The sequence below is a fragment of the Palaemon carinicauda genome, chromosome 44 (assembly GCF_036898095.1).
Source record: "Palaemon carinicauda isolate YSFRI2023 chromosome 44, ASM3689809v2, whole genome shotgun sequence".
NCBI classification, from domain to species: domain Eukaryota; kingdom Metazoa; phylum Arthropoda; class Malacostraca; order Decapoda; family Palaemonidae; genus Palaemon; species Palaemon carinicauda.
Genome location: NC_090768.1, coordinates 46278360 through 46302950, shown reverse-complemented (window position 1 = coordinate 46302950; position 24591 = coordinate 46278360). Strand labels below are relative to the sequence as shown.

The 24591-nt window shown below is 36.0% G+C and overlaps 3 protein-coding genes across 3 annotated transcripts in view; 1 reads left to right on the top strand and 2 right to left on the bottom strand.

Annotated features, from left to right (window-relative positions):
- Nucleotides 1-8938, bottom strand: part of LOC137634555 (protein Star-like) — an 8976-nt gene extending 38 nt beyond the window's left edge. Inside the window, exons 1-6 of the mRNA XM_068367006.1 lie at nucleotides 8836-8938; nucleotides 2388-2524; nucleotides 1941-2054; nucleotides 975-1169; nucleotides 511-726; nucleotides 1-244 (exon numbers count right to left, since the gene is read on the bottom strand). The exon at nucleotides 1-244 is cut by the window's left edge and continues 38 nt beyond it. Coding sequence (XP_068223107.1) covers nucleotides 110-244; nucleotides 511-726; nucleotides 975-1169; nucleotides 1941-2054; nucleotides 2388-2524; nucleotides 8836-8854 — 816 coding nt within the window. The 5' untranslated portion in view covers nucleotides 8855-8938 and the 3' untranslated portion in view covers nucleotides 1-109. The remainder of the gene's footprint in view (nucleotides 245-510; nucleotides 727-974; nucleotides 1170-1940; nucleotides 2055-2387; nucleotides 2525-8835) is intronic.
- LOC137634466 (uncharacterized) overlaps nucleotides 1-24591 on the top strand; it is a 281610-nt gene that overhangs the window by 5880 nt on the left and 251139 nt on the right. The window lies entirely within an intron of this gene.
- The window catches only part of LOC137634108 (glycoprotein-N-acetylgalactosamine 3-beta-galactosyltransferase 1-like), a 51763-nt gene continuing 39988 nt past the window's right edge, over nucleotides 12817-24591 (bottom strand). Inside the window, exons 8-11 of the mRNA XM_068366331.1 lie at nucleotides 22602-22712; nucleotides 22259-22407; nucleotides 13609-13773; nucleotides 12817-12974 (exon numbers count right to left, since the gene is read on the bottom strand). Of these exons, the coding sequence (XP_068222432.1) occupies nucleotides 12861-12974; nucleotides 13609-13773; nucleotides 22259-22407; nucleotides 22602-22712 (539 nt within the window). The 3' untranslated portion in view covers nucleotides 12817-12860. The remainder of the gene's footprint in view (nucleotides 12975-13608; nucleotides 13774-22258; nucleotides 22408-22601; nucleotides 22713-24591) is intronic.

Here is a 24591-nt window from a genome sequence, read left to right as displayed (position 1 = left end):
TTTCTATATTTAGACAAAGGTACATTCATTTGAAAGGGTTCATTTCCAGTAATCTTATGCAGATTTGTAGATCAAACAAAACCTGAAAGAGCGCTTTTTGATAGCACAATTAAGTAGCATAATCCCTTTTCACAAAGAGCGTGTCATGTAATTCATCTCGGAAGACATTGTAGTGATTACTTGTTAAGTATTTCTTTAGTTCCATTTTCCAGTTGGGAGCGTAACTACTCTTGACGTAGAGTACCTGAAAATAAAGACACAGTGGATTGAACTTTTATTTCGAAAGAAACGGGTCAGTATTGTATTCTTGGGATGGGTTATTGTGAACTTTTGGGAAATTAATTTCCATCTTGAATTATATTTACAGGGGTGGTGGAAGCACATGAGTTATCCCTGTTTATGATTCATGCACTCCTAAGTTTTCAATTTTATTGAAATAATATCGGTTACAAAAGAATGCTTGGGTTTCGTTACATAATAAGATTGAAATAATTAAGTTTCATATTGTACCTTGATATTCACTTTATCCCATGGGATAGTTTTCAGAACTTTGATCTCATCTCCTGCGACGTCTAGCCTGAAGAAGTCAACGACCGTTGTATTGAGGGCTAGAAGAATTGAATAGAAAGGGAAGCACTGAACTTCGGCCAAAGCTGGTTTGGCTGTAGTTCCCGTTTGTGGTTTTTCGTTGATTCGATTACTTAGCAAGTTTTGACTCAGTGTCACCTGAAATTAAGTATTTATAAACACTTCATAGATTTTTAGGTTTGATGTTAGCCATTACGACCCTAGCATCATATATTCACAGACGTATCTTTCAGCGGCATTTATTTATCTTTTAAGTAATGTTGATAATTGTAATGGTAAATAAAATAGATTTTATGTAAAATGCAACTGTAGAAGATTGCTAAAAATGAAGGAATTTCCTTAGCTCATACAATTTGTCACGACGTACGAAAAAAATAGCCTCTAACCTTTACAGGATATTGGTTGACGCTCAGACATGCATTGATTGTCCATGCCTTTCTGTTCTTCAGTCTCAGACTTTCCAAGTATTTTGGATTCCCTTCAATGAGCGCTCCTCTCCATCCAAGTTCCTTTTCAAGGATCAGCGTGTGAGAGTTTATTTCTCCATCCAGAGCTGTGGTTTCTATGAAGAAACCGCCCCTCTTTAAAGGAAGAGATTGATTTGTAAAATGAAAATTTGTAATTAAAGAATGCACGTAAGTTTAAATGCCTTTTGCACATATTTGGGAATTTGATTTCTGCTTAGCTTAGGTCATTTGAAATTAAAAACAGTTGGGAAGTCCACACGGCCATTTAAATTTTGAAAAATTTCTAGCTCAGGTTCAAATAAACTTTCATGTCACTGGGTATAGAGGTTTATGTTTCTGAGATTCCAATAATAAGATAAAACATTGAATGTTTTAAACTTCGTTCGTTTAAATATTTCATTTGCCTACATTTGTACTTCAGTGGTGAATGGCTTCAAACATCTGATATGTTGGGAAAAGGGGGAAAAAAAATATCCTAAAGGAGAACAAAAATAAATTAACAAATTTTGCCTAAGAATTAAATATTTGAGTAATAGTGTAGTTTTCTTTTCTCGCGAATGTATCAGGTTAACTTTTTAAAGAAGGATTCCATAGCCTGTTGAGTGGTCGTCGTCCTCAACTTGATCACCATGCTCTCACTCCTCCTTCATCTGTATTATTGTAATTACATTGAATTATATTTATTATATTAATTTTTTTTTCATACTTGTGATAATGTTTGGTTTCCGTAATTACCTTATGCTGTCGGGGTATTGAGGTCGTTAAGTTTTCAGATGACCCGACAAAAGGAAAGAAATGACTACAAGAGGAAAATTTCTTGAATTAACATAATTTTTCAACCTTGTAATGGGAATATTATGGAAACAAATATGTGTTAATATTTACCCTTTCTTTGAGAATATTCCGGATTATTGTCATTTTTCCTTTGAGTGGGTGTTGGGCAAAGGTCAAGTTGTATGGGTTGTTCGATGGCGGAGTTAGAAAACGTGATCTAATTCTCTGCAAGTAGCAAAAGTATAGTTATTATTGTTAAATCGTACTATGTCATACTGTGGAATTTAACTATATTGTTATTAAAGCCTAAATACTATCCAGGCACATGCTTGTCAGAGATGATAAGACTTGTAGTTTTTTATTTACGACTAAGAAAAGCAGATCTCTTAATGGCACTTCATTCATTTTACTAGTCAAGCATTCCTGAAATCCTAAAATGTGCAAATTCGTATAAAAATATGCTAAGGTATACAGTTTAAGTAAAGTTTCCTGAAGTCTGAAACCTGTAACTTAAAATTGAAAGTGAATGCATGCGATAGATTTAAATATGTTTCAAACCTTAATCAGCCATGGGTCGGTTGGTCTAACGGAGAGTGGAGACCTCAGCAGTTCTTCCATCGATATCAGGACTTTATCTTCATCTACCTTCCTCTCTGATACTGTGATTTTTTCTATCAGTGCTATCGTTGACGGATCTGGGATACAAATGTTGGTTTATCATTATTCAAGTTGAGAATAAAAACTTCAATAAATATAGGAAGTAGAAAGGTTTTCTGTTTCTATATGCAAGCATTTACGTGTGTGTAGTCAACCAGCACATTTTTTAAACCAAAAGGCATCGTTTGTGTCTGTTCACTCTTGGTTCCACAAGGCAATGTTTGTGCCCGTTCACTCTTTATTTCACAAGTGAGTGTTTGTGCCTGTTCACTCATGATTCCACAAGGCATTGTTTTAGCCTGTTCACTCTTGAATCCTCAAAGCTATAATTCCTATGAATTTTTTTGTACCCTGTGTTTCATTGTAATACGCTATTGAGTTTTTACATTCGTAACCTACCTAATGAAAGACTTCGTTTCAGAAGTAACGTGAATTTTCTTAGATATTTGACGGGTAGGGACCTAGAACCACAAAAATCCTTTATCCCCTCCTGTCCAAATATTTTCCAGTATCTCTAAGCCTAATAAACGATGCTATTTGTATTTAAAAAAAATTACTATTTTATATAATAGGAACATAATTATGTCATAGCAAGGTTGGGATTTATATCTATAATGAGAGAGATGGCGAGATTGTCTACTTCACATTTTTAGGACTAGAGTTATTAGTATGAATACAGTGTGACTAATATAGATATTTCAAGGGAGGGAACGTCCCTGATATCTAGGGGTGGATGCGATATATAGGTTCTGGAAATAGGGTTCTCTATATTCAAAATGGTTTGGCTACCCATATGATTAGTGAGGGATGATTATTACTAGGGTAGAAATTCTATTATTTGAAAATCACATAGAAACTAATAATTTACGAAGAAACTTTTGAGTAAAAACGAATAAGTTTTATACGTAGCCAGAGGAAAACGCCAAAATTTAGGAAATTCGGATTATGATCAACAAAGTCACCCCTTTCAACTCCATAAGAAGAAGACTTCATTGGAAAAAAAAAACTTGTCCGGTGCATTTTTTTCTCGACTGTACTTTTATTTTTTTTTTTCCAAAACTACCATGGTCCTCAGTTTCTTATATTTCCTGGAAGGGGGGGGGGGGGGTTCCTTGTTAGTTGCCCATGGGAAATCAACGCCCACATCATTCTACGTCGAAGAGCTTGTCAGTTTCTGATTAACAAATTTTGCAAGCAATGCTGGACCTAGACTTCTTAGATTCCTTTTAAGACATCGTTGTTCATCTCAGCACTTGTAATGATGCTGAGGGCAAGGATATTAATGTATCTCAACTTTAGTATATGGTTTTTGGACGCATTTTTTGTGTATCACTGCCATTAACATTTTATGACATTTCTCCAACCTTGTACAAGACCAAAAATCAAAAGAAAATTTATGTATTTTTTTTTATAACCATGCTGCTCATTTAATTGGTTGACAGCAGTTTCAGGTGTGACTTTCATCAGAATTACATCGGTAGAACATTAAGCAAATGACAATGATCCTAAGGATATGTATTTTTGCCTAGCGATCTAGGGATCTTGTGGGGCTTCATGAAGTATCGACTAAAAATTTCTCAACTTCATTGTTAAATTTTAAAGTTTCTTGTGAGTTTTCAAGGTAAGGGATTAATTTTTCGAAACAAAATCGTAAATTTTATAGTTAATTTTTTTCTTCAAATATTTGGGCATATCTTAATTACCTTACTGTAATCTTCATTATACTGAAGGTAAGGATATTGTTCAACAAGTGTAGCCCTAATGGAAGTCACAAGTTAATGACATAAATAGCAAGGTTAAATTAGCACGATGTAAGGTTTTGTCCTTGTAGATTTTTGGCCTCGAAAATCATGAGTTATGCCCTATGAGACTGGAGAGGTGTTGTTTGGAATGGAATAGTAAATGCCGCATTTACATCTGCATTCAATGACTATATGGGATATATATATTTCTGTGTGTGCATATACCATGCTGTTTCCCAGAAATCCCTTTGTATTGTGTGTCGTGCCTGATCTCATGAGGAAGAAGCATAAAAAGTGCTATATCCCTCTTGAGGGAGTTATCTCCCAAGATATTGCATTTGGAGCTCTGCTTCCTTTCTCTTGCCTCCCCCCCAAAAGCGATACTTGTTCTCATATGCTGGCTTTCCGTGTCCATGAGTTCGTTGCTAGTATGCACAGGGAGGGGTATTGTTATGACCATTGTTTGATGACTGGTCAGTGTTATAGGAGAGTGGGGCATCTCCTGTATGTAGCAAATCTTTGATGCATTCGCCTCTTACCAAGATCCTTTGTGACGATATCTCTCTTAGGAGTGTTTGGTCCTCTCTGAGTATTGTATTGCAGGTGAACCATCTGTAAAAGCTTTGAGACACCTTTGTGCTAAGTAACCTGCAATACCAGTGCTTCAGAGTGAAACCCGTTCACCACCACTGTTTCTTCCTCCTTGGTAGTTCTCCTTTTCAAGAATATATGTATGAATTCCTCAACTTTCAAGAACGTAGCTGCAGATAGAGATGTGACAAGCAGCAAGTTAAAGGATGTATGCTCCTCCTCTTCCTTGATCTCTCCCCCTCAAAAGTGGTGGAAGTGTAGGAAGAAGAAATTGTAAATTAGGGTGTCTGGTAAGAAGTCTCATCTGGTTTCTTAGCAGTCTTTTGGCGTTGGGTGTTTCTCCTAGCCTGAAGACCATTACCACAGGAAAGGCTTTTTCGAGTATCTACCCGTACTTCTACAGTCGAAGTATTGGGGATTAGTGATGGATATCCTTTTATTCCCATCTAGCTTTGAACTCTGGGTAAGTGTGAAAGTTGTGTGTTTCCCCTTCCTCTCTTGCAGCGTCTGGAGAGGAACACATCTGTGCCTGTGGTTGATCCATGGCCTGGCATCTGTGATTCCATATAACCTTCACTTGCGCATAGGTACTGTCCATGTTCCCCTTCCATGGAGCGTGGACTTCTCTCTTACTAAGGCATGAATGTTACTCCCTTTACGGTGAGTCCATAGTTCTGCATCCCCACTCACATATGTTGTCTGTACCTAGTATGTTCTCTTATTTGTTATTGGAATAGTGCCTGGGACTCATTCACTTAATATTCTTGAAATTTGATCTCTGCCCGACTGGGGGAACCACGAGACATCATTCTATACAGTATCCACTGCCTAATTCATTGTACTAGACTGCATTTATGGCTCTTGTCTTGTGGCCATAGCTCAAGTACTCTTGTAATACCGATCAATCCCTAGAATGAGCTGATGTAGATTTGGTCTTTGCTGATGAAGAACCAACTCATAATGATCGATCTTTGTAAGAGCTCCTAGGCCCTCTTCCAAAGTCTGATCACCACAAGTTTGAAAGACAGTTCCTCTAGGTACTTGAGCTCATTCTTGAGTTAGACCTCTCTCAGTTTAGCACCTTTCAGTCAAGTTGACTTGAAGATAACCTTCTCCTGCAGAAGATTAAAGCAGAAGGTATATCCTTCCCTGTGTGATATCATGGTCATGGAGAAAATGACAGACTTGTTGAGACTGCCTTTATTGGATGTTGTAATCTCAAGAACCTGGATGAGGACACGAATATTATTTCTCTTGCTGCATTCATGGAGGAGTTATAGCCAAGTCAAAATTACGGCGTCCAGAGTGGCAGCCATCTTGAATTTCAGCATGATATAATTAGTTGATATTGTTGAGAATGCTTTTTTGGATTCTCTGACCCCAAAACCTGGGAAAACACACTGAAATAATTTCCGTAGCCCCTCTGTAAGAAGGGTTATGAGCTTTATCAGTTTTTACGATTTTGAGGCTAAAAAACGACAAATTTGAAAATTGACCTTTTTACATAACATCTCATTTCCATGATTTGGCCAATAAGTACACTTAATGGGTATCATTCTATTTCTTGAGGTCTCTAGAGATAAAATAAGGCAGAAAATGTCATCAGATATTGGTCTGGCTGGTCCTGGGGTTACATTTATGGAGGTGCCTAAAATTTTCACTTGACCCCAAATTTGGTGACCTTTTGACCTCTGGTGACCTAATTATTAAACATAATTGCAAATTGTCTATTTTATCTGTTAGGGAGGCCCAAAGCAAACATTTTGATATGTCATTTATCTTTCTCTGACCATTCAGTCCGGAGTTATGTCTAATTTGGTTTCCCCTACCCCAAAATTGGCAGCAGCAAAATTCGATGATGTCATCGAAGTGGCCCAGTAGTGGTAGTGCGTCCCTATTTTTTCAATGGGAACATTAAAAAAATGAAAATATGGATCAAAAGCTACAACCTAAATGCACTTTTGTCAATTTTAAGGGGGGTGGAAGGTGAGCCCCCTCAGCCAACGGACTATAATGCTGGAGAAGAATGCACTGGAAGTTGAAAGTGACCAGATTCCAGCCTTATACAGTCTGCTTTCCCTGGTAAAGAAGTCATTACTGTACAGGTTTGTTTGTCAACCTGTTCTTTACTCTTCCTATTCGACTACCACTAGAAGTCCCTGCTGTATACCAAAAGAAAACTGAACTCTATACAAAAGGGAGACTTCTGGTACCCCCACTTAGCCTGCTATCTTTGATATTTTATTTCAAAATCCATCAGTCACTAACTTTGTGGCAAAATAATCCACGTTAAAAGGACTTTGATTTGTATTGCTAGGGTAAATTTTACCTTAGTTAATGGAAATAAATCATAGTTTTCAGACTTTGATAAGTATACTCTGCAGTTTTCTACCGCATTTTAAGCCTAACGCACCAATGCATGAGTTAAAATTTGGGGAACACAGCTTTTCTACAAACCTCTTGCTAAATAACGAATTTAGAGAGTATAACTTAAAACTACAGCTTCAAACTGTTATCCTTGTATCAGATTTTACAGTAAATTGGGTCACTGTAATCGGTAATTCATCAAATTGGTCACTGGTGAGTCTTATCCACTTTTAAATAGTATTAGCAAAAACGGAGGCAACTGATTCATTAGCTATAACAAATGTTGGCATTCCCCTTTAAAAATCATGCCTTCATCCAGTAGTTTGTTCTTGTAAAGGAATCATCATCTCTGTTAAGCTTTACTGGATCACTATCAACTTTGGGGACCAAAGGTAACAATGTTTGCTTGTGCGCGACAAGGAAACTGGTAAAATATACAATTACGTGAAAAGTTGATTAGATAGAGCAACAGAGAAAAGTGTCACACCAACTTTATTCCTTTGTATTTAAAGTTTATAAGACAAAAAATTGCAAAAATATATAAGCAGTGAAGTTACCGTTTTTGTGTAAAAGTGTCTGATACAAAGATGAATTTTGTCTCCTAACTCCTAATAAGCATTTTTAAAGATGGAATGGTGTATAAAGCCAGAGACAAGATTGGACATGATGATGTGAAGTAATGGGATCAAATAATGCTGTGGGTGACGTATCCAGATGTGCAGTGTTAAGTGGTGATAGTGAAGAAAAACTGTATAGAACAGTGAAAGAATTCAATGTTTGTAAAATGGGTAGTTTGAAAGTGAATATGAGGTAAAATAAGAATTGAAGGTTAATTGAAAACCAAGATGATGTAGTAATTAATGGTAACGTATTGTGGTAGAGTGGTAAAGTAGAAAACTGATGACTGTGGGATTATTTTACGTCTATTGATAGAATAGGCAATGGAACAAAAATAGATGGGAGGATTTAAAAGATTCAGAAGGGAAGAAGAGGTTCTATAGATGTCAACTTTGGAAAATGGGGATGGAATATTGTGCCAAGTGTTGCCTAAGGAAGTGAAGTGGTTCTTTTGAATGCAAACGATATAAAGGTTTGGAGCTAGATTAATTACGTAGTGTATTAAATGATAAGGATTGTAAAGGAGAGAAGTTTTGATATGCTTATAACTGCAAATAGATTAGCGTAGGCTGATGGAATAAGATGTTTTACTCTGGTTTGGGGTTGGGATGGAAGGGAGTTCGATAAATTTGTGAAACCAGAGCATAGTTTGTGTTCTAATGGAGATTGAGACGAATACCTAGAAAAGATTATAGGTAAAGGCAAAGGTAGTTCCTTAAAAACGAATTCAAGCCAACAGACAGTCTAACTATCCATATACACAATCTCCTCTCTTAATCGAATTAGCTTTATCACTTCTTGTATATTAAGTTATATGAAGAAAGTTTTCTGCACGAGGGTTTCATCCTATATTCAGCAGTGAAAGTATGAGTAAGGCATTGAGGATTTGTCATGGAACCTCACTCTTTTAGGGTTAGTGGTATTATGATAAAATGTGTATGAATACTTACGTGTAGGCCTAGGGGCTAATATTGCATGTTATGTGTGTGTTATAATGAAATAAAAACAGAAACCTAGTGTATTGTACTTACGTCTCCACGCCATCAACATTCCATAACCCAGGTATTGGGTAATGAGTACAAGTAAGAAGCACCCTAATAGTATTTTTAGAAGCCATCTGCTTCTCAATCCAAAAAACCTGTAAAACATAACTTGAGTTAATGAAACACAGGTTGCACAATTTCTCTCTCTCTCTCTCTCTCTCTCTCTCTCTCTCTCTCTCTCTCTCTCTCTCTCTCTCTCTCTCTCTCTCTCTCTCTCTGTTAATGAAAAACGTGGCACATTTTTTCTCATACACGCAACCACTTAATATTTTCAGGGAATATTGTCTGAATTAAATAAAGTTCATAGTGAACAATTGCTCAAGTGTTCAAAGGAAACCATCCGTGTTTGAATCAAAGAGCAAGGGGCAAAACACGAAATAAGCAATTAACTTTTTCTTGATATCTGAAAATAATTCTTGACGGTCTTGAATGATTAGAAACGTGGCGTTGGAGGGGATTCCGTGCCGTTAAACACGCAACGAGTATTTTGTTGATAGTAACCAACCAGTATGAACTATGAATCGAAGAGGTATTGTATTGATCGCCATGTTGACGAGAAATTTATAAGCTGCTGTATTCCATCTGTATTTAAGAACGCGATCACGAGAAGCATGGGAAACACGTGTACAAACATACACGCGCGCGCACAGTTGCTAGGGTAGAGCGCATTCCGGCTAAAGCTTGGAAACCAGAAATCATTCCACCTAGAAACCATTGAACAGGAGAATGACTAGCAGATTTAAACATTGGATTTGCAAATGCCACGGGAAATACACATTGACTAAATCATCATACAATTGACATTCCCATTTAATAAAAGCTTAATCATTATTTGAATATTCACATTTCGGTTTCATTTATTCAGTTGAATTGTTGCATCAATTTATTCGAAAATTTAGATAAACCTAATTGACTAACCTTATTTTTCTGACTTCGTTGGCACGTGAACTTGGAGGGTCAACATCCACAGGAACTTCATCTGAATTATTACTTTAGTAGAAAACCTCTTTTCTTTTTCACGTTTGACAGAAGACCATGGTCTTTTTGAAATTGTAAGCCCTACTCGTTTTTGTTGCATCAAGGATGGGGACGAATCCTATAACAGTTAAATTATTCCAAGACTCGTTGAATAATATATTGAGCATTCAGAAACATTGAAATATGGCTTTATCTTTAATAGATTTTTATGCTGCATCTACTTCTGATACCACAAGGTTATGATGATAATTGATTTTTAGTTAATGGCGGCACAAGGGAGAGACAACTAATGTGTTTAATAGAATACACAGTCTTATAATTCTTATTCGCAGAAAAGGAACTATGTAGCATTCGGCTAGTCTTACTATTCTTTAAATTTCAAAAGAACTGAAAAAGGTAGAGGCGTATAGTTCTGCTCTTGGGTGGTTTAGCAGAAGCTAATTTAGCCGGTGCATATGTCATGTATTTTAGTTAAATGTTTACATTATGAGTCAGTCTAAATTTTTTTGAATATTTACTATTAATCAGTGCTAACAAAGCTAATAAGCTTTGCCAATTTTAATGTAGGTTATTACTTATAGCTGAGTTGACGTCGGTGAATTCATTCATTGACAGTGTCAGTATATTATAAAAAAAAATTTATCTGCGAAAGCATGATCTGACTTCATTGGCCATATACTCTTTTTTTTTTTTTTTTTTTTAATTCAAGCTTTTGATTAATGCTCTTGAATTTGTTTACATAGGAAGAATCGCTTTATGATTTGTATGGACAAACTTAATCACATTTATTGCAATTGTGTAGAAAAGTTTTTAAGGTAAAAAACACGCAGTATATGTTTGATTTTTGTATGCGCAAGCATTTATGATTAAAACGTGAGAATTAAATTATGAATTTTATCAATAACCTCTAAATATTTCTAGCATTTCTTGTAGTTTTCAAGTTATCTAGTACATGTTATTTGTTGTCTGTTCATACCTTTAATAGGGAATACATTAGATAGAATTAACTTAATTCTAAAGTGAACTTCTGTTATCTTAATAAATATAACAATGCAGGTTACCCTATGCATCCACTTCGTAACGCACAGTTCATATACCTGTTTTGAGGGTACGATATGCAACAACCTTTGGTAGTTCGTTTATAAAAGTTCACAAATATATGTTATTGTTGGATCGTCACTACAATAAAGTTGTGCATTTATCAGAGAGTTCTGTAATCTTAATTTATGTGTCGTATGAACGTACATCAGTTATGTACAGTGCCAGTAAGTCAAACGAATAAATTTAGATATTTAACTTCTTAAAGAACTTATTATTATTATTTTTTTGGTACATACTTACAAATCCTTCATTTGTTGTTTTCAAGTTCGTAGGCCAAACCCGTTCCCTTCACTGCAACGATTAATGTTGTACTAGCATGCAAAACTCTGAACTACACGGGCTGTAGCCAGTTCCCCTCTCCTTTCACTTAAGTGGTTCCTGCGCTTTTGTTATAAAGTTTTAAGAGGCGATAAGGAACATGGTACTCAACTAGTATGAATTCTAGCAAAGCGTTCTACATGCCATGCAATATTTCGTCTATAAATCAATTACCTCTGATGTGGTTTATGAAAGCACTTTCGCCGTGGTAATTCTTTCATAGTTTTAATTTTAAACTACTGATACTAGTTCGTATATTTATAAATATTAAGTTTTTATATGAAACCTTTATTGTCAGGAGAACAATATGCTACTCACCAAATAAGCTTAGAAATGAAGTTCTGGTATGAAAACGTGGATCTCCTTCAACAGCAACTTCTATTTGATCATGCATCTGGATTTCCATGCTTGTGGTAACTTAATTACTAATCCGTAACAAAACAACTTATTTCAGTTGTATTATAGGAGAATCAACATTCACGAGAGATTATATACAAACAAACGTTTTGTAACGGGGCGGGGGGGGGGGGGGGGCTTTTATAGGCCAAGACTATGCATTGCTGACTTTGTAATTGTGAAATGGTATTCATGCATCTGTTTTGAGTGTAGTTACCGCGGAGCTCAAGTGAATAAGATTAAAGAAGTTCCTTAAAAACGTAGGAAGAATAACCACCACTATTGTTCTTGAATCTATGATTCTACGCATTATTCTTTTGCTATCATTTCCCCGTACAGTAGGGTAATGGTTAAAACAGCTGCTTGCTCACTAGCTTCAAATAGTTTAGAGATAATAATTATAGCCTGTTTTGAATAGAAGCACTGATCTAAACAAAATTAGACCAGCAAGTAGCATTGCTATGCACTGGATTGATATTGCATTGACAGCAGAAACTGCCACCGTTTATTTTTTTTTGTCCTTAATCATGAAAAGTAGAGGCATATCATTTTGTTTATAGCTGAATTTCAGTCGATATAAGTTGTTTAACCTGTCCATGGTCAGGTTAATTTTCCTCAAGATAATTGTTAGTCCTTTTCAAACATACACTGATATTTGCATCTGCTACCATTATTTTGGAATATAACTATCATCACATTTTTTTTTTCCTTTTCAAGATTTTGTTTACTGATATTACTGCTTTCTCGATTAATTTTGGTTCTGAGTTTGGGTGCCCACAAGAGAGAGAGAGAGAGAGAGAGAGAGAGAGAGAGAGAGAGAGAGAGAGAGAGAGAGAGAGAGAGAGAGAGAGAGTCTTAGTTATTGGGATCTAACGATTTCCCTTATAACTAGGTTAGTGGTTTTGGTTTTATTGAAAGAATGCGTGTCAGAAAAATCAAATGGTTAGATTTATGGATGCTAGTTATTGAAGAAAGTCGTGCATTATTAAATGTTCATATGAATATTACAGTAATTATTGTAAAGGATTTTGCTTTAAATATTTTTGTAACTGGATATAGGAAAGATGTATACAGTGCTTTTACTGCTGATACCTCTACTACTACCACTGCTGTTATTTTATTAGTAGTCGCAGTAATAATTTTCAAGGTTAGACAATGAACATGCAGTTTACATTAAAAATTTATTATCTATTGATATCACCTTTTTTCCTCTTTCTACATCATGGTTTTATCGTCGTAACTTTTCCCTCTACCTTCGGCACCACGCTTATATCATTTTGTTCTTGTCCTTTGCCCTTTAGAATTTCAAGTTTCTGTCGTTGCTTTTCCAGGATCTAGAAAGTTAAAATATTTCATTACTACAAAATTCTTGGTTCAAGCTTTGTACCGAATGTAATTATTTGTGTACAGTACTATTGAACTTGTCATAAGATCTATTTTGCTTTACGTCGTAATTTGCCGAGCACCAGGTTACAATTTAACGGAGCCCATGAGCCTATTGTTTCGTCACTTTTCACCTCAAGAATTGGCAATGAAAGTGAATTATAAATAACGTTAGGAGACTTAATGACACTTTTCCACGCTTGAAAGTCGACAGGTCTTATGTAATATTCACATATTCACAATTTGAATATCAAAATCTGGCTTTTAATGTTAAAAAACAATCCAACGACATACTTAAAAGGATGGCAACTACAAAGCCATTAAGATACATACTGCATTTGCGAAGAAACAATTTTCACTTATTTAATCTCTATAAACGTTTACGAACTTCTGAGAGGCATTGCAAAAAATGTAAAAAATAAAGCATAAAACAGTGAAGTTCTGTCCTTCTGTCTTTAATCATAAGAGTAAACATGCTTGTTATTCGTAAACTACAAGTGCCAGTTGACAATGAATTTCAAATACTGTTTAAGATTTGAAATAATGCATGTGCCAAGGTATGTTCAAAACAATTGATTTACTTACCGGTTTGGGTATGCTGTTAGTATCCGGTGGCAAAGGTGCTGGATATGGGTCGTGGTGAACAATGCCATAGGGTCTTGCATGGTACAAGAGGTATTCTAAGGTGTACATTAGTTCTGTGCTAACGTAATGGAACGTGACTGGGGTGTCTGAGCAGCAGTCAAGACCCTTTGGGTGAGAAAATATCGTGCTAAAAATCATATATGTTCAGATTGAAAATTGAATTAGTTATTTTATGTTATACATTTATGAATTTGATGACAACGTTGGTATTTGTAGATGAAGCTTTATTGGGGTTTATGATGCCCTTATATCCAGTGAATTTTTTAGATCACTTATGTAGTCTAATTTTGGCATGATATTTGTTTTAAAGGTTACTATACTCATTCTTGTAACAGAATTAGCTTTTATTCGTTAGTTAGTTAGTTAGAGAGAGAGAGAGAGAGAGAGAGAGAGAGAGAGAGAGAGAGAGAGAGAGAGAGAGAGAGAGAGAGAGAGATGAAATATGCTATGACATAAATAACTATGTTTTTGAAGTTGCGGCACTGTACTAGAAAATAATATTAAATGGGTGGATATCATTTGAATTTGTTTTTGAATTGTATTTATGAGCATTAAGTAATTAAGAAATAGTGAGAATGGGTCATTTTATCATAAAACTACATGCTTCCAAAGTGATTTAGAGTCAGCAACAGAATTGATACCCTGATAAAGAGGAAGCATGAGATTAGATCATAAGTGCGGGAAAACTGGTAAATTACGTTTTGGCTTTATGTGGGCATGTATTGATGGCATGATATATAACGTTACCAAAATAAAATGTTTATTCCTGCCTTATGCTTCTGAGATTACAAATTACGATAGTATATTCTTTAGAGATCTTCAGAACATTGTGCTTTTGTAATGATGTAAATTCGGCGTTTGCATGATAATGATAATAATACTGTAATGGCAGAGGGAGGGACAGAGATAGTAGTTACTTGTACATCTACCTTATACACTTAAAAATAGTGAATAAAACCAGCCAATCAAAGTATTTTCTACTAAATCAAATATGTTTGTTGCTAATAGCTGCAGCATTTCGTTTTATGATAATTTAAAACAGCACTTAGTTATGAAGAATCCTCTGCTACAAATAATACAAACATTTATTTGTTCAGATGTCATATCACCATTAGCACATTACCCCTTTATCAGGTTTATCACATTTTTATTCAGAGATTACAGCCTTTTTCTTGTGGCTCGAAGCTTACTCATAACTGTTTTGTAATCACTCACAATGTCTATCAAAATCAACATTTGTCCATATCGGCCCTTTTTTCACAAGTCGTGCTTACATTTTTAATCCTATGATACACCTTCCTTAGTTTACTGCATACGCAAATCTCATAGTTACTTTTATCACCTTTACCCTCTTTTGTAGCATTTCTTCTCCAGATATACCTTTTAAAACCTGGTCTGCCATTCAGTCACACTAAACACCAACATATCAGTTATAATCTTATAAACCTCTGGTGTTTTTCCATTTTTCAACCTTTTAATTGCCTTACAGTATAACCTCAAAAGTCACTTCCGCAAGCAGTCTTACATCAATAATTTTCAAGGCTTGCGTCGCCCAGTTGTATTTCATCCTCCAATTTCTACAAATCTTTAGAATTCTCTTTCCCAGGACTGCACTCACGTCGAACAGTATTTCCAATCGTATTTTCAAAGTTTTATAACTAGTGATCTTTTTTTTTCCATTTTATTCTTGATTACTCTATCCAGCCTGTACATATTCTTTTCTTTGATCATGCAACTTGTCATGAAATATTCTTATTTTCGTTCACTAACCCTTTTGTTCCATATTCCACCTGTTACTATTTTCCTTTCTTCTTTTTACCTATATATGCACCGATAATTCCTGGTGTTTCTTTGACCATATTCTCGAATTTGACATACTTCATCTCGTTCCATATACATTTCTTATTTCTGTTATAGTTATAATGCACAAGCAAGAAGCAACGCACATACAAATATAGAAGAAAACTTTCTCCTTCAGTCTCTTCTACGCAACGCGCATACTATACTATCCGCCATCAGATTCTAATCAACTTAACAACAAAAACTGTTGAGTGTAACACACGCTAATTTCAATTATATTTTCATTATTTTTATTATATTGTCAATTTTTATGCACAATGTCAACCTTATTAACAAAAGCTATTGAATGTGCACATGCAATTTTCACCCTTATAAGACCCCTTGGTGTAATATAAATGCCTGTATTGTTCACTGAATAAAGTTCGTTATTTTGGAGCTCATCAAGATTCATATCTTCTTCAGGCACGTCACATTGGTGACTTCCTGAGTGCCCTAAACACCCAGGCATCCTCCTAGCTCACTGCTTCGTATGCCATATTCTCCAACAATGCCCACCACCTATGCCAGCTCTGTCTACGCTACCATGAAACTCCCGCCCATCCCTAGTAGAGCTGTGTGTGCATGGTTTCAGCGCACTGAAGGTGTGATGTTCTCAAGCAGAGCAGCGCAGACTATGTCCTTGCTGCGATCCTCGATGACATCTCGGAAGTGTCTGAAATTTTAGACTTCTGGATGAGTTATAAACATTATAGATGATGTCTTAGCAAAGATTTGACAGTAATTTCAGCTTTCTGGAAGCGTTGAATGCCCCCTTACAGCCCTCAAATCGTATATCCTGGAGTAGTACTCACCATAGCCAGCCGTCTATGTAGCAAAGATTTTTCGGCTCTCAACAACTGTTGATGGATCAAAAGGCATCGATGGCCCTCAGAGTAATGATCTGTGTTGCTCACCATCAGCCCACTGCAGACTGTTCTCCTTGTAAAGTGAATTTACTTCGTGTCCTTTGGGTACAAGACCTGCCGGAACTTGTGGAAGCAACCCTTCTCAATTTTGACACCTTGCCCATAAAGGACCTGGTTAGAGTTGACACCCTTATGGGCAGCCACTACCCCATTGTCAAGAACATCATCTCCACTCCTAATGAAAGGGACAACCATTCAATGCTGACCAAAGCTGAGGGGACTGCTGTAGGACATATGCCCACCTCATGACATGTCTGTACAGCAACAGTGACCCACCATCCACCTATGTTATGCCACGCCCCAACCAATGCCCTCAACAGTCACTGGATTATGTCCCCCATGGTCAGTTGTGCTACTATCATTCTAGATTCGGGGCTGCTGCTAAAAAATGGGCTACCGGTTGCCATTGGACAAAAACCGTGCAAGTACGCCATCCCCTGTGGTTGTGGCTTCCCCATTGACTAATCTCATCTTTTTTCACGATTCATGATCTAATGTGCACTTTCAGTAAATACTGGTTCCTGTAGTTCCCATCATCCACGTTTCCTCTTATGGTGCGATCCTGTCATTCTAAGCATGCTGATGTCTGCCTGGTGTCTGCCAACAGATCTTTATTCGCCACCCATGGATCTGCATTAGCCAATTATGGTTATGAGATGATGACAGTGTCATTTTGCAGGCGCCCAGTACTGGTGGAATTTCATCATCACCGAAATTTCGCAGGCTATGATTGGGGCATATTTTCTCAACCATTTGCACCCCCTAGTTGTCATTGCAAGTGAATGCTTAGTCAACACTAGTTATTACTCGTCCACACCTTTATGACCTGCTCCTCCAACCTCGCTCTCTTAATCAGTATGCCTACGGATACCTACGCCCACCTCCTCACTCTATCTTGACGTTTCTGCTCAGAACTACGACAGTCTGCCCAGTGTTTGCAAGATTCAGACTTTTGGCCCCAGACCATTTGACAGATGCTAAACGCTCATTTACCAAAAGGATAGAAATGTTTTTTTTTTTTTGTCAAAACGCCTCTAGCTCATGATCATTAGCACATCAGCTTGAAGAAAGATGGATCCCTATGCAATTGTGGGGATTACAGACGTCTTACCATGCAAATGGAACCAAACCAACACTCTGTCCTCGACACATTACCTCTCCTTCTGTGTATATTATGTAGATGACGTATAGTACTGGTATTCTCACTCCGTAAAGAAGACTACCTACATCACCTACACAACATCCTCGACCGCTGACTGCCTGTAAAAGAATGGCCTTGTAGTCAGATATAGCAAGTATACCTCTGTTGCCAAGGAAGTGATATTTTTGGGTCATCGGATCACTCCTGAAGACATTCATCCCATCTCTGAGAAGGTATCAGGAATGCAGGAGCTCCCCACCACCTCGATCATCAAATTATTGCAATAGTTCTTGGGTATGATGAACTATTATCACCTGTTCTTGCCAGCCATCACCGCTACTCTTGCACCCCTTTACGACTCCCTTAAGGGCAAAGCAAAAAACCTGAAATGGCGCCCCCTTCATGAGGCAGCCATCATCAATGTAAATAAAGTCCTATTAACTGCTACCTTAACCCTGCCAATTGCATCCCTCCTACTTTCCACCGATGCCAGTGACGTCCTACAGTACTCTAATAAATGATCAACGAAGTGACTTGCCCATCGTCCTCCTTCAATGGAAAAATTTCCTCGGTGGAATCCAGTTGCTCTGTCTTCGACCGTGAACTACTGGTGGTGTATATTGTTGTCCGTCACTTCCGCCAGTGCTTGAGGGCAAATCCTTCATCGTTTGCATGGACTATAGCCCTATTGTGCATGTCTTCACACAACAGTTCAACACCTGATCTGGCTGTCAATGCTGACCTCTCTACCATTTCTGAATACGACTGTACCATTCAACACAATCCTGGAAAACTTAATCCCATCGCCGATTTCACTTCCAGAAACACTGGCTGCCGTCCACCTGAGAATGGATTGCAAGGTCTTGGCAAAAGCCTATCGAAAAAACCCCAAGTACTAAACCTGCAAGACATCCAGCACGTCTCTGTTGGGAAGGCGTAGCTTTTGATGTCTCCAATATCGCCCTCTTCTGTGAAATCAGTACTAGTAGGCCATATTTGTGGATACCTGCCTCCATGTGCTGACAGGTGTTTCAATTGATCCATGGCCTTTAACTCTTTGCAATGATCTACTGCTCAGTTACTGAATTGGTATTACTAGAGATGCCAATGATTGGGTCTGCACCTTTACTTCATGTCAAACTTCAAAGGTGAATTGACATATTTTGCTGGGGGCACTTTTCGTCAAACTCGGCCTCTTTTTGTCCCTATTCAAATTTATTGGGTTGACCCCCTACCCACGTCGCAAGGACACTGTTACCTTTTTACAGTTACTGATTGCTCCACTTATTGGCCTGAAGCCATCCCCATGTAAGATGCAACATACACCTTATGTAATGCTCCCTTAATTTCTAACTGGATAGCAAGATACAGCATTTCAGAGCTAAATGCTTTTGATAGTTGTGGACATCATGAGGGCATCTTCTTGGCATTACCCTACATCAGACTACCACTTACAACAGTGTAGCCAACGAAATTGTGGAAGGATTCCATTCTACCTCTCAGCAGCTTTGATCTTTTGCTGCACTGACTCCATCTTGTCTCCACAACTTCCCTGGGTCCTCCTTGGAATGAGGACCACTAGCTAGAACACCCTAGGTGTCTTGGCAGCGGAATTTATATATGGCAACCCGTTGGTCATTTCTGAGGAACTTTTTCTGTCCGCCACCTCCTCCGATTATCCCCAGCACATATGTCACATTGTGAGGAAATTTACCCCCTATTGTCACTTACACACCCCCAGAAAAGCCGCGCATACCAAAAGTCCTACACCCCACTGCACACAACTTTATGCACCAGGCCTATTCCTTGACATCTATTGTAATCTAAAAGCTTTCATGCTCAGCGTTTGTGGAAAAGAGGATTGAATCACCATTGGCATCTTAAAACCTGCATATCTAGTGTAAGAGAACCTGCCAATAGTACTACTTTCTAGGATAGTTAGCCATCTTTCGCATGCGTGTTTGCTTTGGGGGTGGGGTGTAAGGAGCCATGTTAGACACTTAGAACAAGCAACATATACAAATAGAGAAAAATGCTCTCTCTGTTTCTTCCATGCAGCATGGATATTAACCACTCATCGGACTGCACTCAACTTAAACACAAAAGCTGTTTGATTGTAACACAATAATTTCAACTATTTTCATTTCTGTTATATTGTCAATTTTTTGTGAATGTTAAAATTTTTACAAAAGCCGTTAAATGTACACATGCAATTGTCACCCTTATGTGACCCCTCTGTGGTAAATAAAACCTGTGATGTTCACTAAATAAAATTCGTTATTCGTGAGCTCGTCATTGATTCATATTTTCTTTAGACATGTCACACAGGCTAGTTCAAAATATTTTTCCTTCTATGCTCTTCGCACTTCCTTCATTTTGAACTCTGTTACCAATGTCATTTACAGCCACATTTTCAATACTTCCACCTCACTTTATATGTATAGACTTTTGTGCTAACCAAATTATGGTTATATATACCTCCAGGTACCCTTCTCATCATTATATCAACCCACTTGCTCCTCCATAAACAAACAAAATAATTTAGCAAACTTCTTTCCTAACCATTTTTTCTTTCCCAGGTAGACCTACAATTATACTTCTTTAGTAACCTAAATAACTATATATATATATATATATATATATATATATATATATATATATATATATATATATATATATATATATATATATATACACACATCTATCCTGTATAGTCCTGAAGCAAGTATACCAGCTTATATCTGTCCTTAGAACTGGATAAATCTTGAACATTTTCCGGAGTAGCATCATACCTATACTATCTACAAAAATGTAAGCTTTCCGTAATTAATTATTTTAGTTAAATATGATGTCAGATATACTAATTTCCAATCCCCTGTGGTAAAGTGGCTTGGTGAGTGCTGCAAAATTTATATGCATTCTAAATTTTTGAACTAGTTATGATAATTTATAATAGAGACACTGAAATGTAGCATTAGATGCGCACTACAATATAAAGATTAGGACAATAAGAAATTTATCATCATCATTTACGCCTATTGACGCAAAGGGCCTCGGTTAGATTTCACCAGTCGTCTCTATCTTGAGCTTTTAAATCAATACTTCTCCACTCATTATCATCTACACGCTTCATAGTCCTCAGCCATTTAGGTCTGGGTCCTCCAACTCTTCTAGTGCCTTGTGAAGACCAGTTGAAAGTTTGGTGAACTAATCGCTCTTGGGGAGTACGAAGAGCATGTCCAAACCATCTCCATCTACCCCTAAACATGGTCTCATCCACATATGGCACTTGAGTAATTTCTCCTATAGTTTCATTTGTAATCCTGTCCCGCCATTAAACACCCAATATTCTTCTGAAGGATTTGTTCTCAAATCTACAAAATCTCTTGGATATTGTTTGATTTGCTTTTTTCAATCTTTCATTAAACTCATATTTTAAAGATACTATATTAGAGATCATAGTTCCCAAATATGTAAATGATTCTATCTCGTTAATCCTTTCTCCTTCCAATGATATTTAATCTTCCATTGCATTTTCCGTTCTCATCATCTCTGTCTTTCATCTATTTATCATGAGCCCAACCTCATGTGATATTTCATGTATTCTGGTAAGCAAGCTTTGTAAGTCCTGTGGTGTTCTGCTAATAAGGACAGCCTCATCAGCATACTCTAGGTCAGCTAATTTCCTGTTACAAATCCTGTCCAATCCTTCTCCACCTTGTAATATATATATATATATATATATATATATATATATATATATATATATATATATATATATATATATATATATATATATATTTATATATATATATATATATATATATATATATATATATATATATATATATACATACATACATACATACATACATACACACACTCGGTAATACTCTTCCCCAAGTCGTTAATTGATTTTAAGTGACCTAACCTAAATCGATTTTTGACGTAGGTCTGATTTTCACCCTATAATGTCACCTGTACTTTCCCCCCATACACATACTGAACATAAATAGTACTTACAAACTGCCATCCTTCTATAAAAACTAGATGCCTTAATAAACTTCCATATGAAGTGCAGGGCTGTACAGTGCGGTACTTAGTTGTTATTTTATGAATTAAATACTGAAGTAAGGAGGGATAAAACTACGTAACTTGAATTTAATTTTTGAAATTAATATTTAAGAAGAGCAGTCAGAACTGACATATGTTGAACCAACTTAAAGAAGTATAATATATATATATATATATATATATATATATATATATATATATATATATATATATATATATATGTATATATGTATATATACATATATATATATATATATATATATATATATATATATATATATATATATATATATATACATATATATATATATATATATATATATATATATATATATATATATATATATATATATATATATATATATATATATAATGGGTGTGTTCTCTCACTCGTATAGAAATTTTTGGTTTAGTTTGTATCCACTTTATATAGATTTTTGTTGTGACCTATGAATTGAAAAAAAAATCTTCATAGTTCGTGATCTAGAACTTTAGTAACCAACATGTATCTTTTGTATTTTATATATTTGGGTTACAGAATTGAGTTCACACTTGAATGATGCGTGTGTGTGTCTTCTCAAGTATTCGGTACTTATATTTTGTCACTTACCGTATCGGGTTTATAATAAACATAATCCAAGTACCAGCCAGGGACACCGCCCATGAGATGGGTGGCTGGAGTAAAGGGGAAAAACCTTCCTCGTCCTAAGCTGTCTCGTGAGTCTCCTGCAAGGACTCCAATGTTGTCGAGGCATTTCCCTAAAGAAAATTATAATTTATTTGCATTATTTTGTTACTAAATTGATGCCTGATATGAGTTCATTGTGACCATTCTTATCTCTCTATAGCAGGCCGTTGGATTGATAAGGATGATTTTAGATAACCTTTTATTTTTCACCTGTTATTTTGATGTTTGTTTCCCTTATATTAGTCTTAAATGGAAGAGAACTCACCAATTTCTGCATCTTCTGCGCCGGTATTAGCCTCTTTACATTTCCTCTTGTCGGGCAGTGCTTCCTCTATGAACTTTCTCACTGCTTCTCTACTAAGTACATATCCTCCTCCTTGCGGAATACATGTAGATTTGAGAGTGTTTAGTGAAATACATACTGGTGCTCAACTGAAAGGTGTTAACTTTCAATACAATTTTTATAAGCTATAATATCAATAAATAGACAGTGCACTAACGAATAAATGATCGTATGATTTAATTTTGGAATTCCCACTTGAATGATCAAGTGAATGTTCAGTTATTGAGTCGAGCTATGAAATTATAATCTCCCCCCCCCCCTTCCCAGACAATATAGCATTGAAGAGTCGTAAGAGATTTTCTTTTTTTATGTAAGGGAGGTCTGCTTTAGCCAGTGATTTGTCTGATATGTTATATTTTGTGTACTGAAATGCCGAAGGGTTTAGATTAATTGAGAAGATTATGGCTGTAATTGGGTTTAAAAGCATATTAGTTGCCTCAAATCTTTTGCTATACCTTAAAAGATTCATGGCACGTTCTCACATAATTATTGACAATGATAATTATATCTAAGATTTCAGCATAGGAAATTTCTCCCGAAAAAAGTGTCCAAAATATTTCTAATAGGAATTTATAGATTTACTCTCACATAATTTGATAGTTTGGGTATTTACGTGAATGTTAATCTGTAATTGAAAGATCATTGAGGAGAAGAATTCAATGCTTACCGTACTCAGTTTGAGACTCTGGTTCTTGTATGTTGTCACGAGTACGCTTCCCTTTGTGGTTGCTTGTTTTAATGAACCAACGTTTATAGTTAGGATTTTTATGGCATTTTGTATTTTATATTATGTAAACCTGGTGATTGACAAAAATATTATGGTGAAATAATCTGTGTAATTGTAAGGTATATGAATATTTCCCTTATTTACTTTTACCAGGCAGTTAATTTCAGATTTCCACTCGACTGTTAAACGATAGTATATTATGGTTTCAATTACCTCGAAAATGAGCTTGAAGCGTTTTTTTTTTTCAATTTCATAATCTGGATTGATTTCATTCAATGTGTAATTTACTCTCCAATTGGAGTTTGCAATTGAAATGTTGGATAAATATAAAAATAGGAGGTAATAAGTGCTATTGACTGGTATCTTAATTTCCTGAGTAAAACTAGTAATAACATTTATCTAATATGAAGAAAGACTCGTATTAGGATTATAAAATGCAAAAGCTCTCGCAATTGTATTTATTTGAATGTTATTATTTTCAAGTGAACAGCTTTATTAGCAGGGATTAGTCGTGTTGCAAATACGTTGATGCTAAGGAGAATAATTGATCATAGACAGGTACGCAGTTGATGATAGAAATAAGTGATGAAAATATAATTACTTCAAATATATTTATTGTAGCACCAACATCCACTTTGCACATAAGGGGATGAAATTTGGATGCAAATATGACTGGTGGACGTATTATGATAAAACATGTTTATCATATTAGTTAAAGGAAGGATAAATGGAAATTTTTGTTTACCATTCTAATTCATAGATTCTTTGAAGGTTGAAGTAAAATTAAAGGAAAAATAAAAGGAATGGTGCTAGTTCAAATAGACAAGCTCTCAAAAAGGAATATGCTTAGCGTGGATGAAGCAGTTAGATAATCACTATTGTAGTAAATTTTGTGCGATTAAATTGCTGATTTTTCTTCCCGAAAGATGGTTGATATGCTGTGTATGCCACCGATCCTCTCTTTTCCTAATTCTTGCATAGAACCATTTCAATCCTATCAAAAGATCCTCATGCGTACATTGAAATCGCAGAGGCCTAATGAATTCTGTATGATGCGTTTATTTCCTAGTGGCCTGTCACATATCTTGTGCTTAGATTCCCACAGGATGTGTTTGTCATGAACATGCATTTTAATAATTTTTAGCAAGCTTTCATCCTGCAATTTCAAAATGAAAGTGTCCTTTA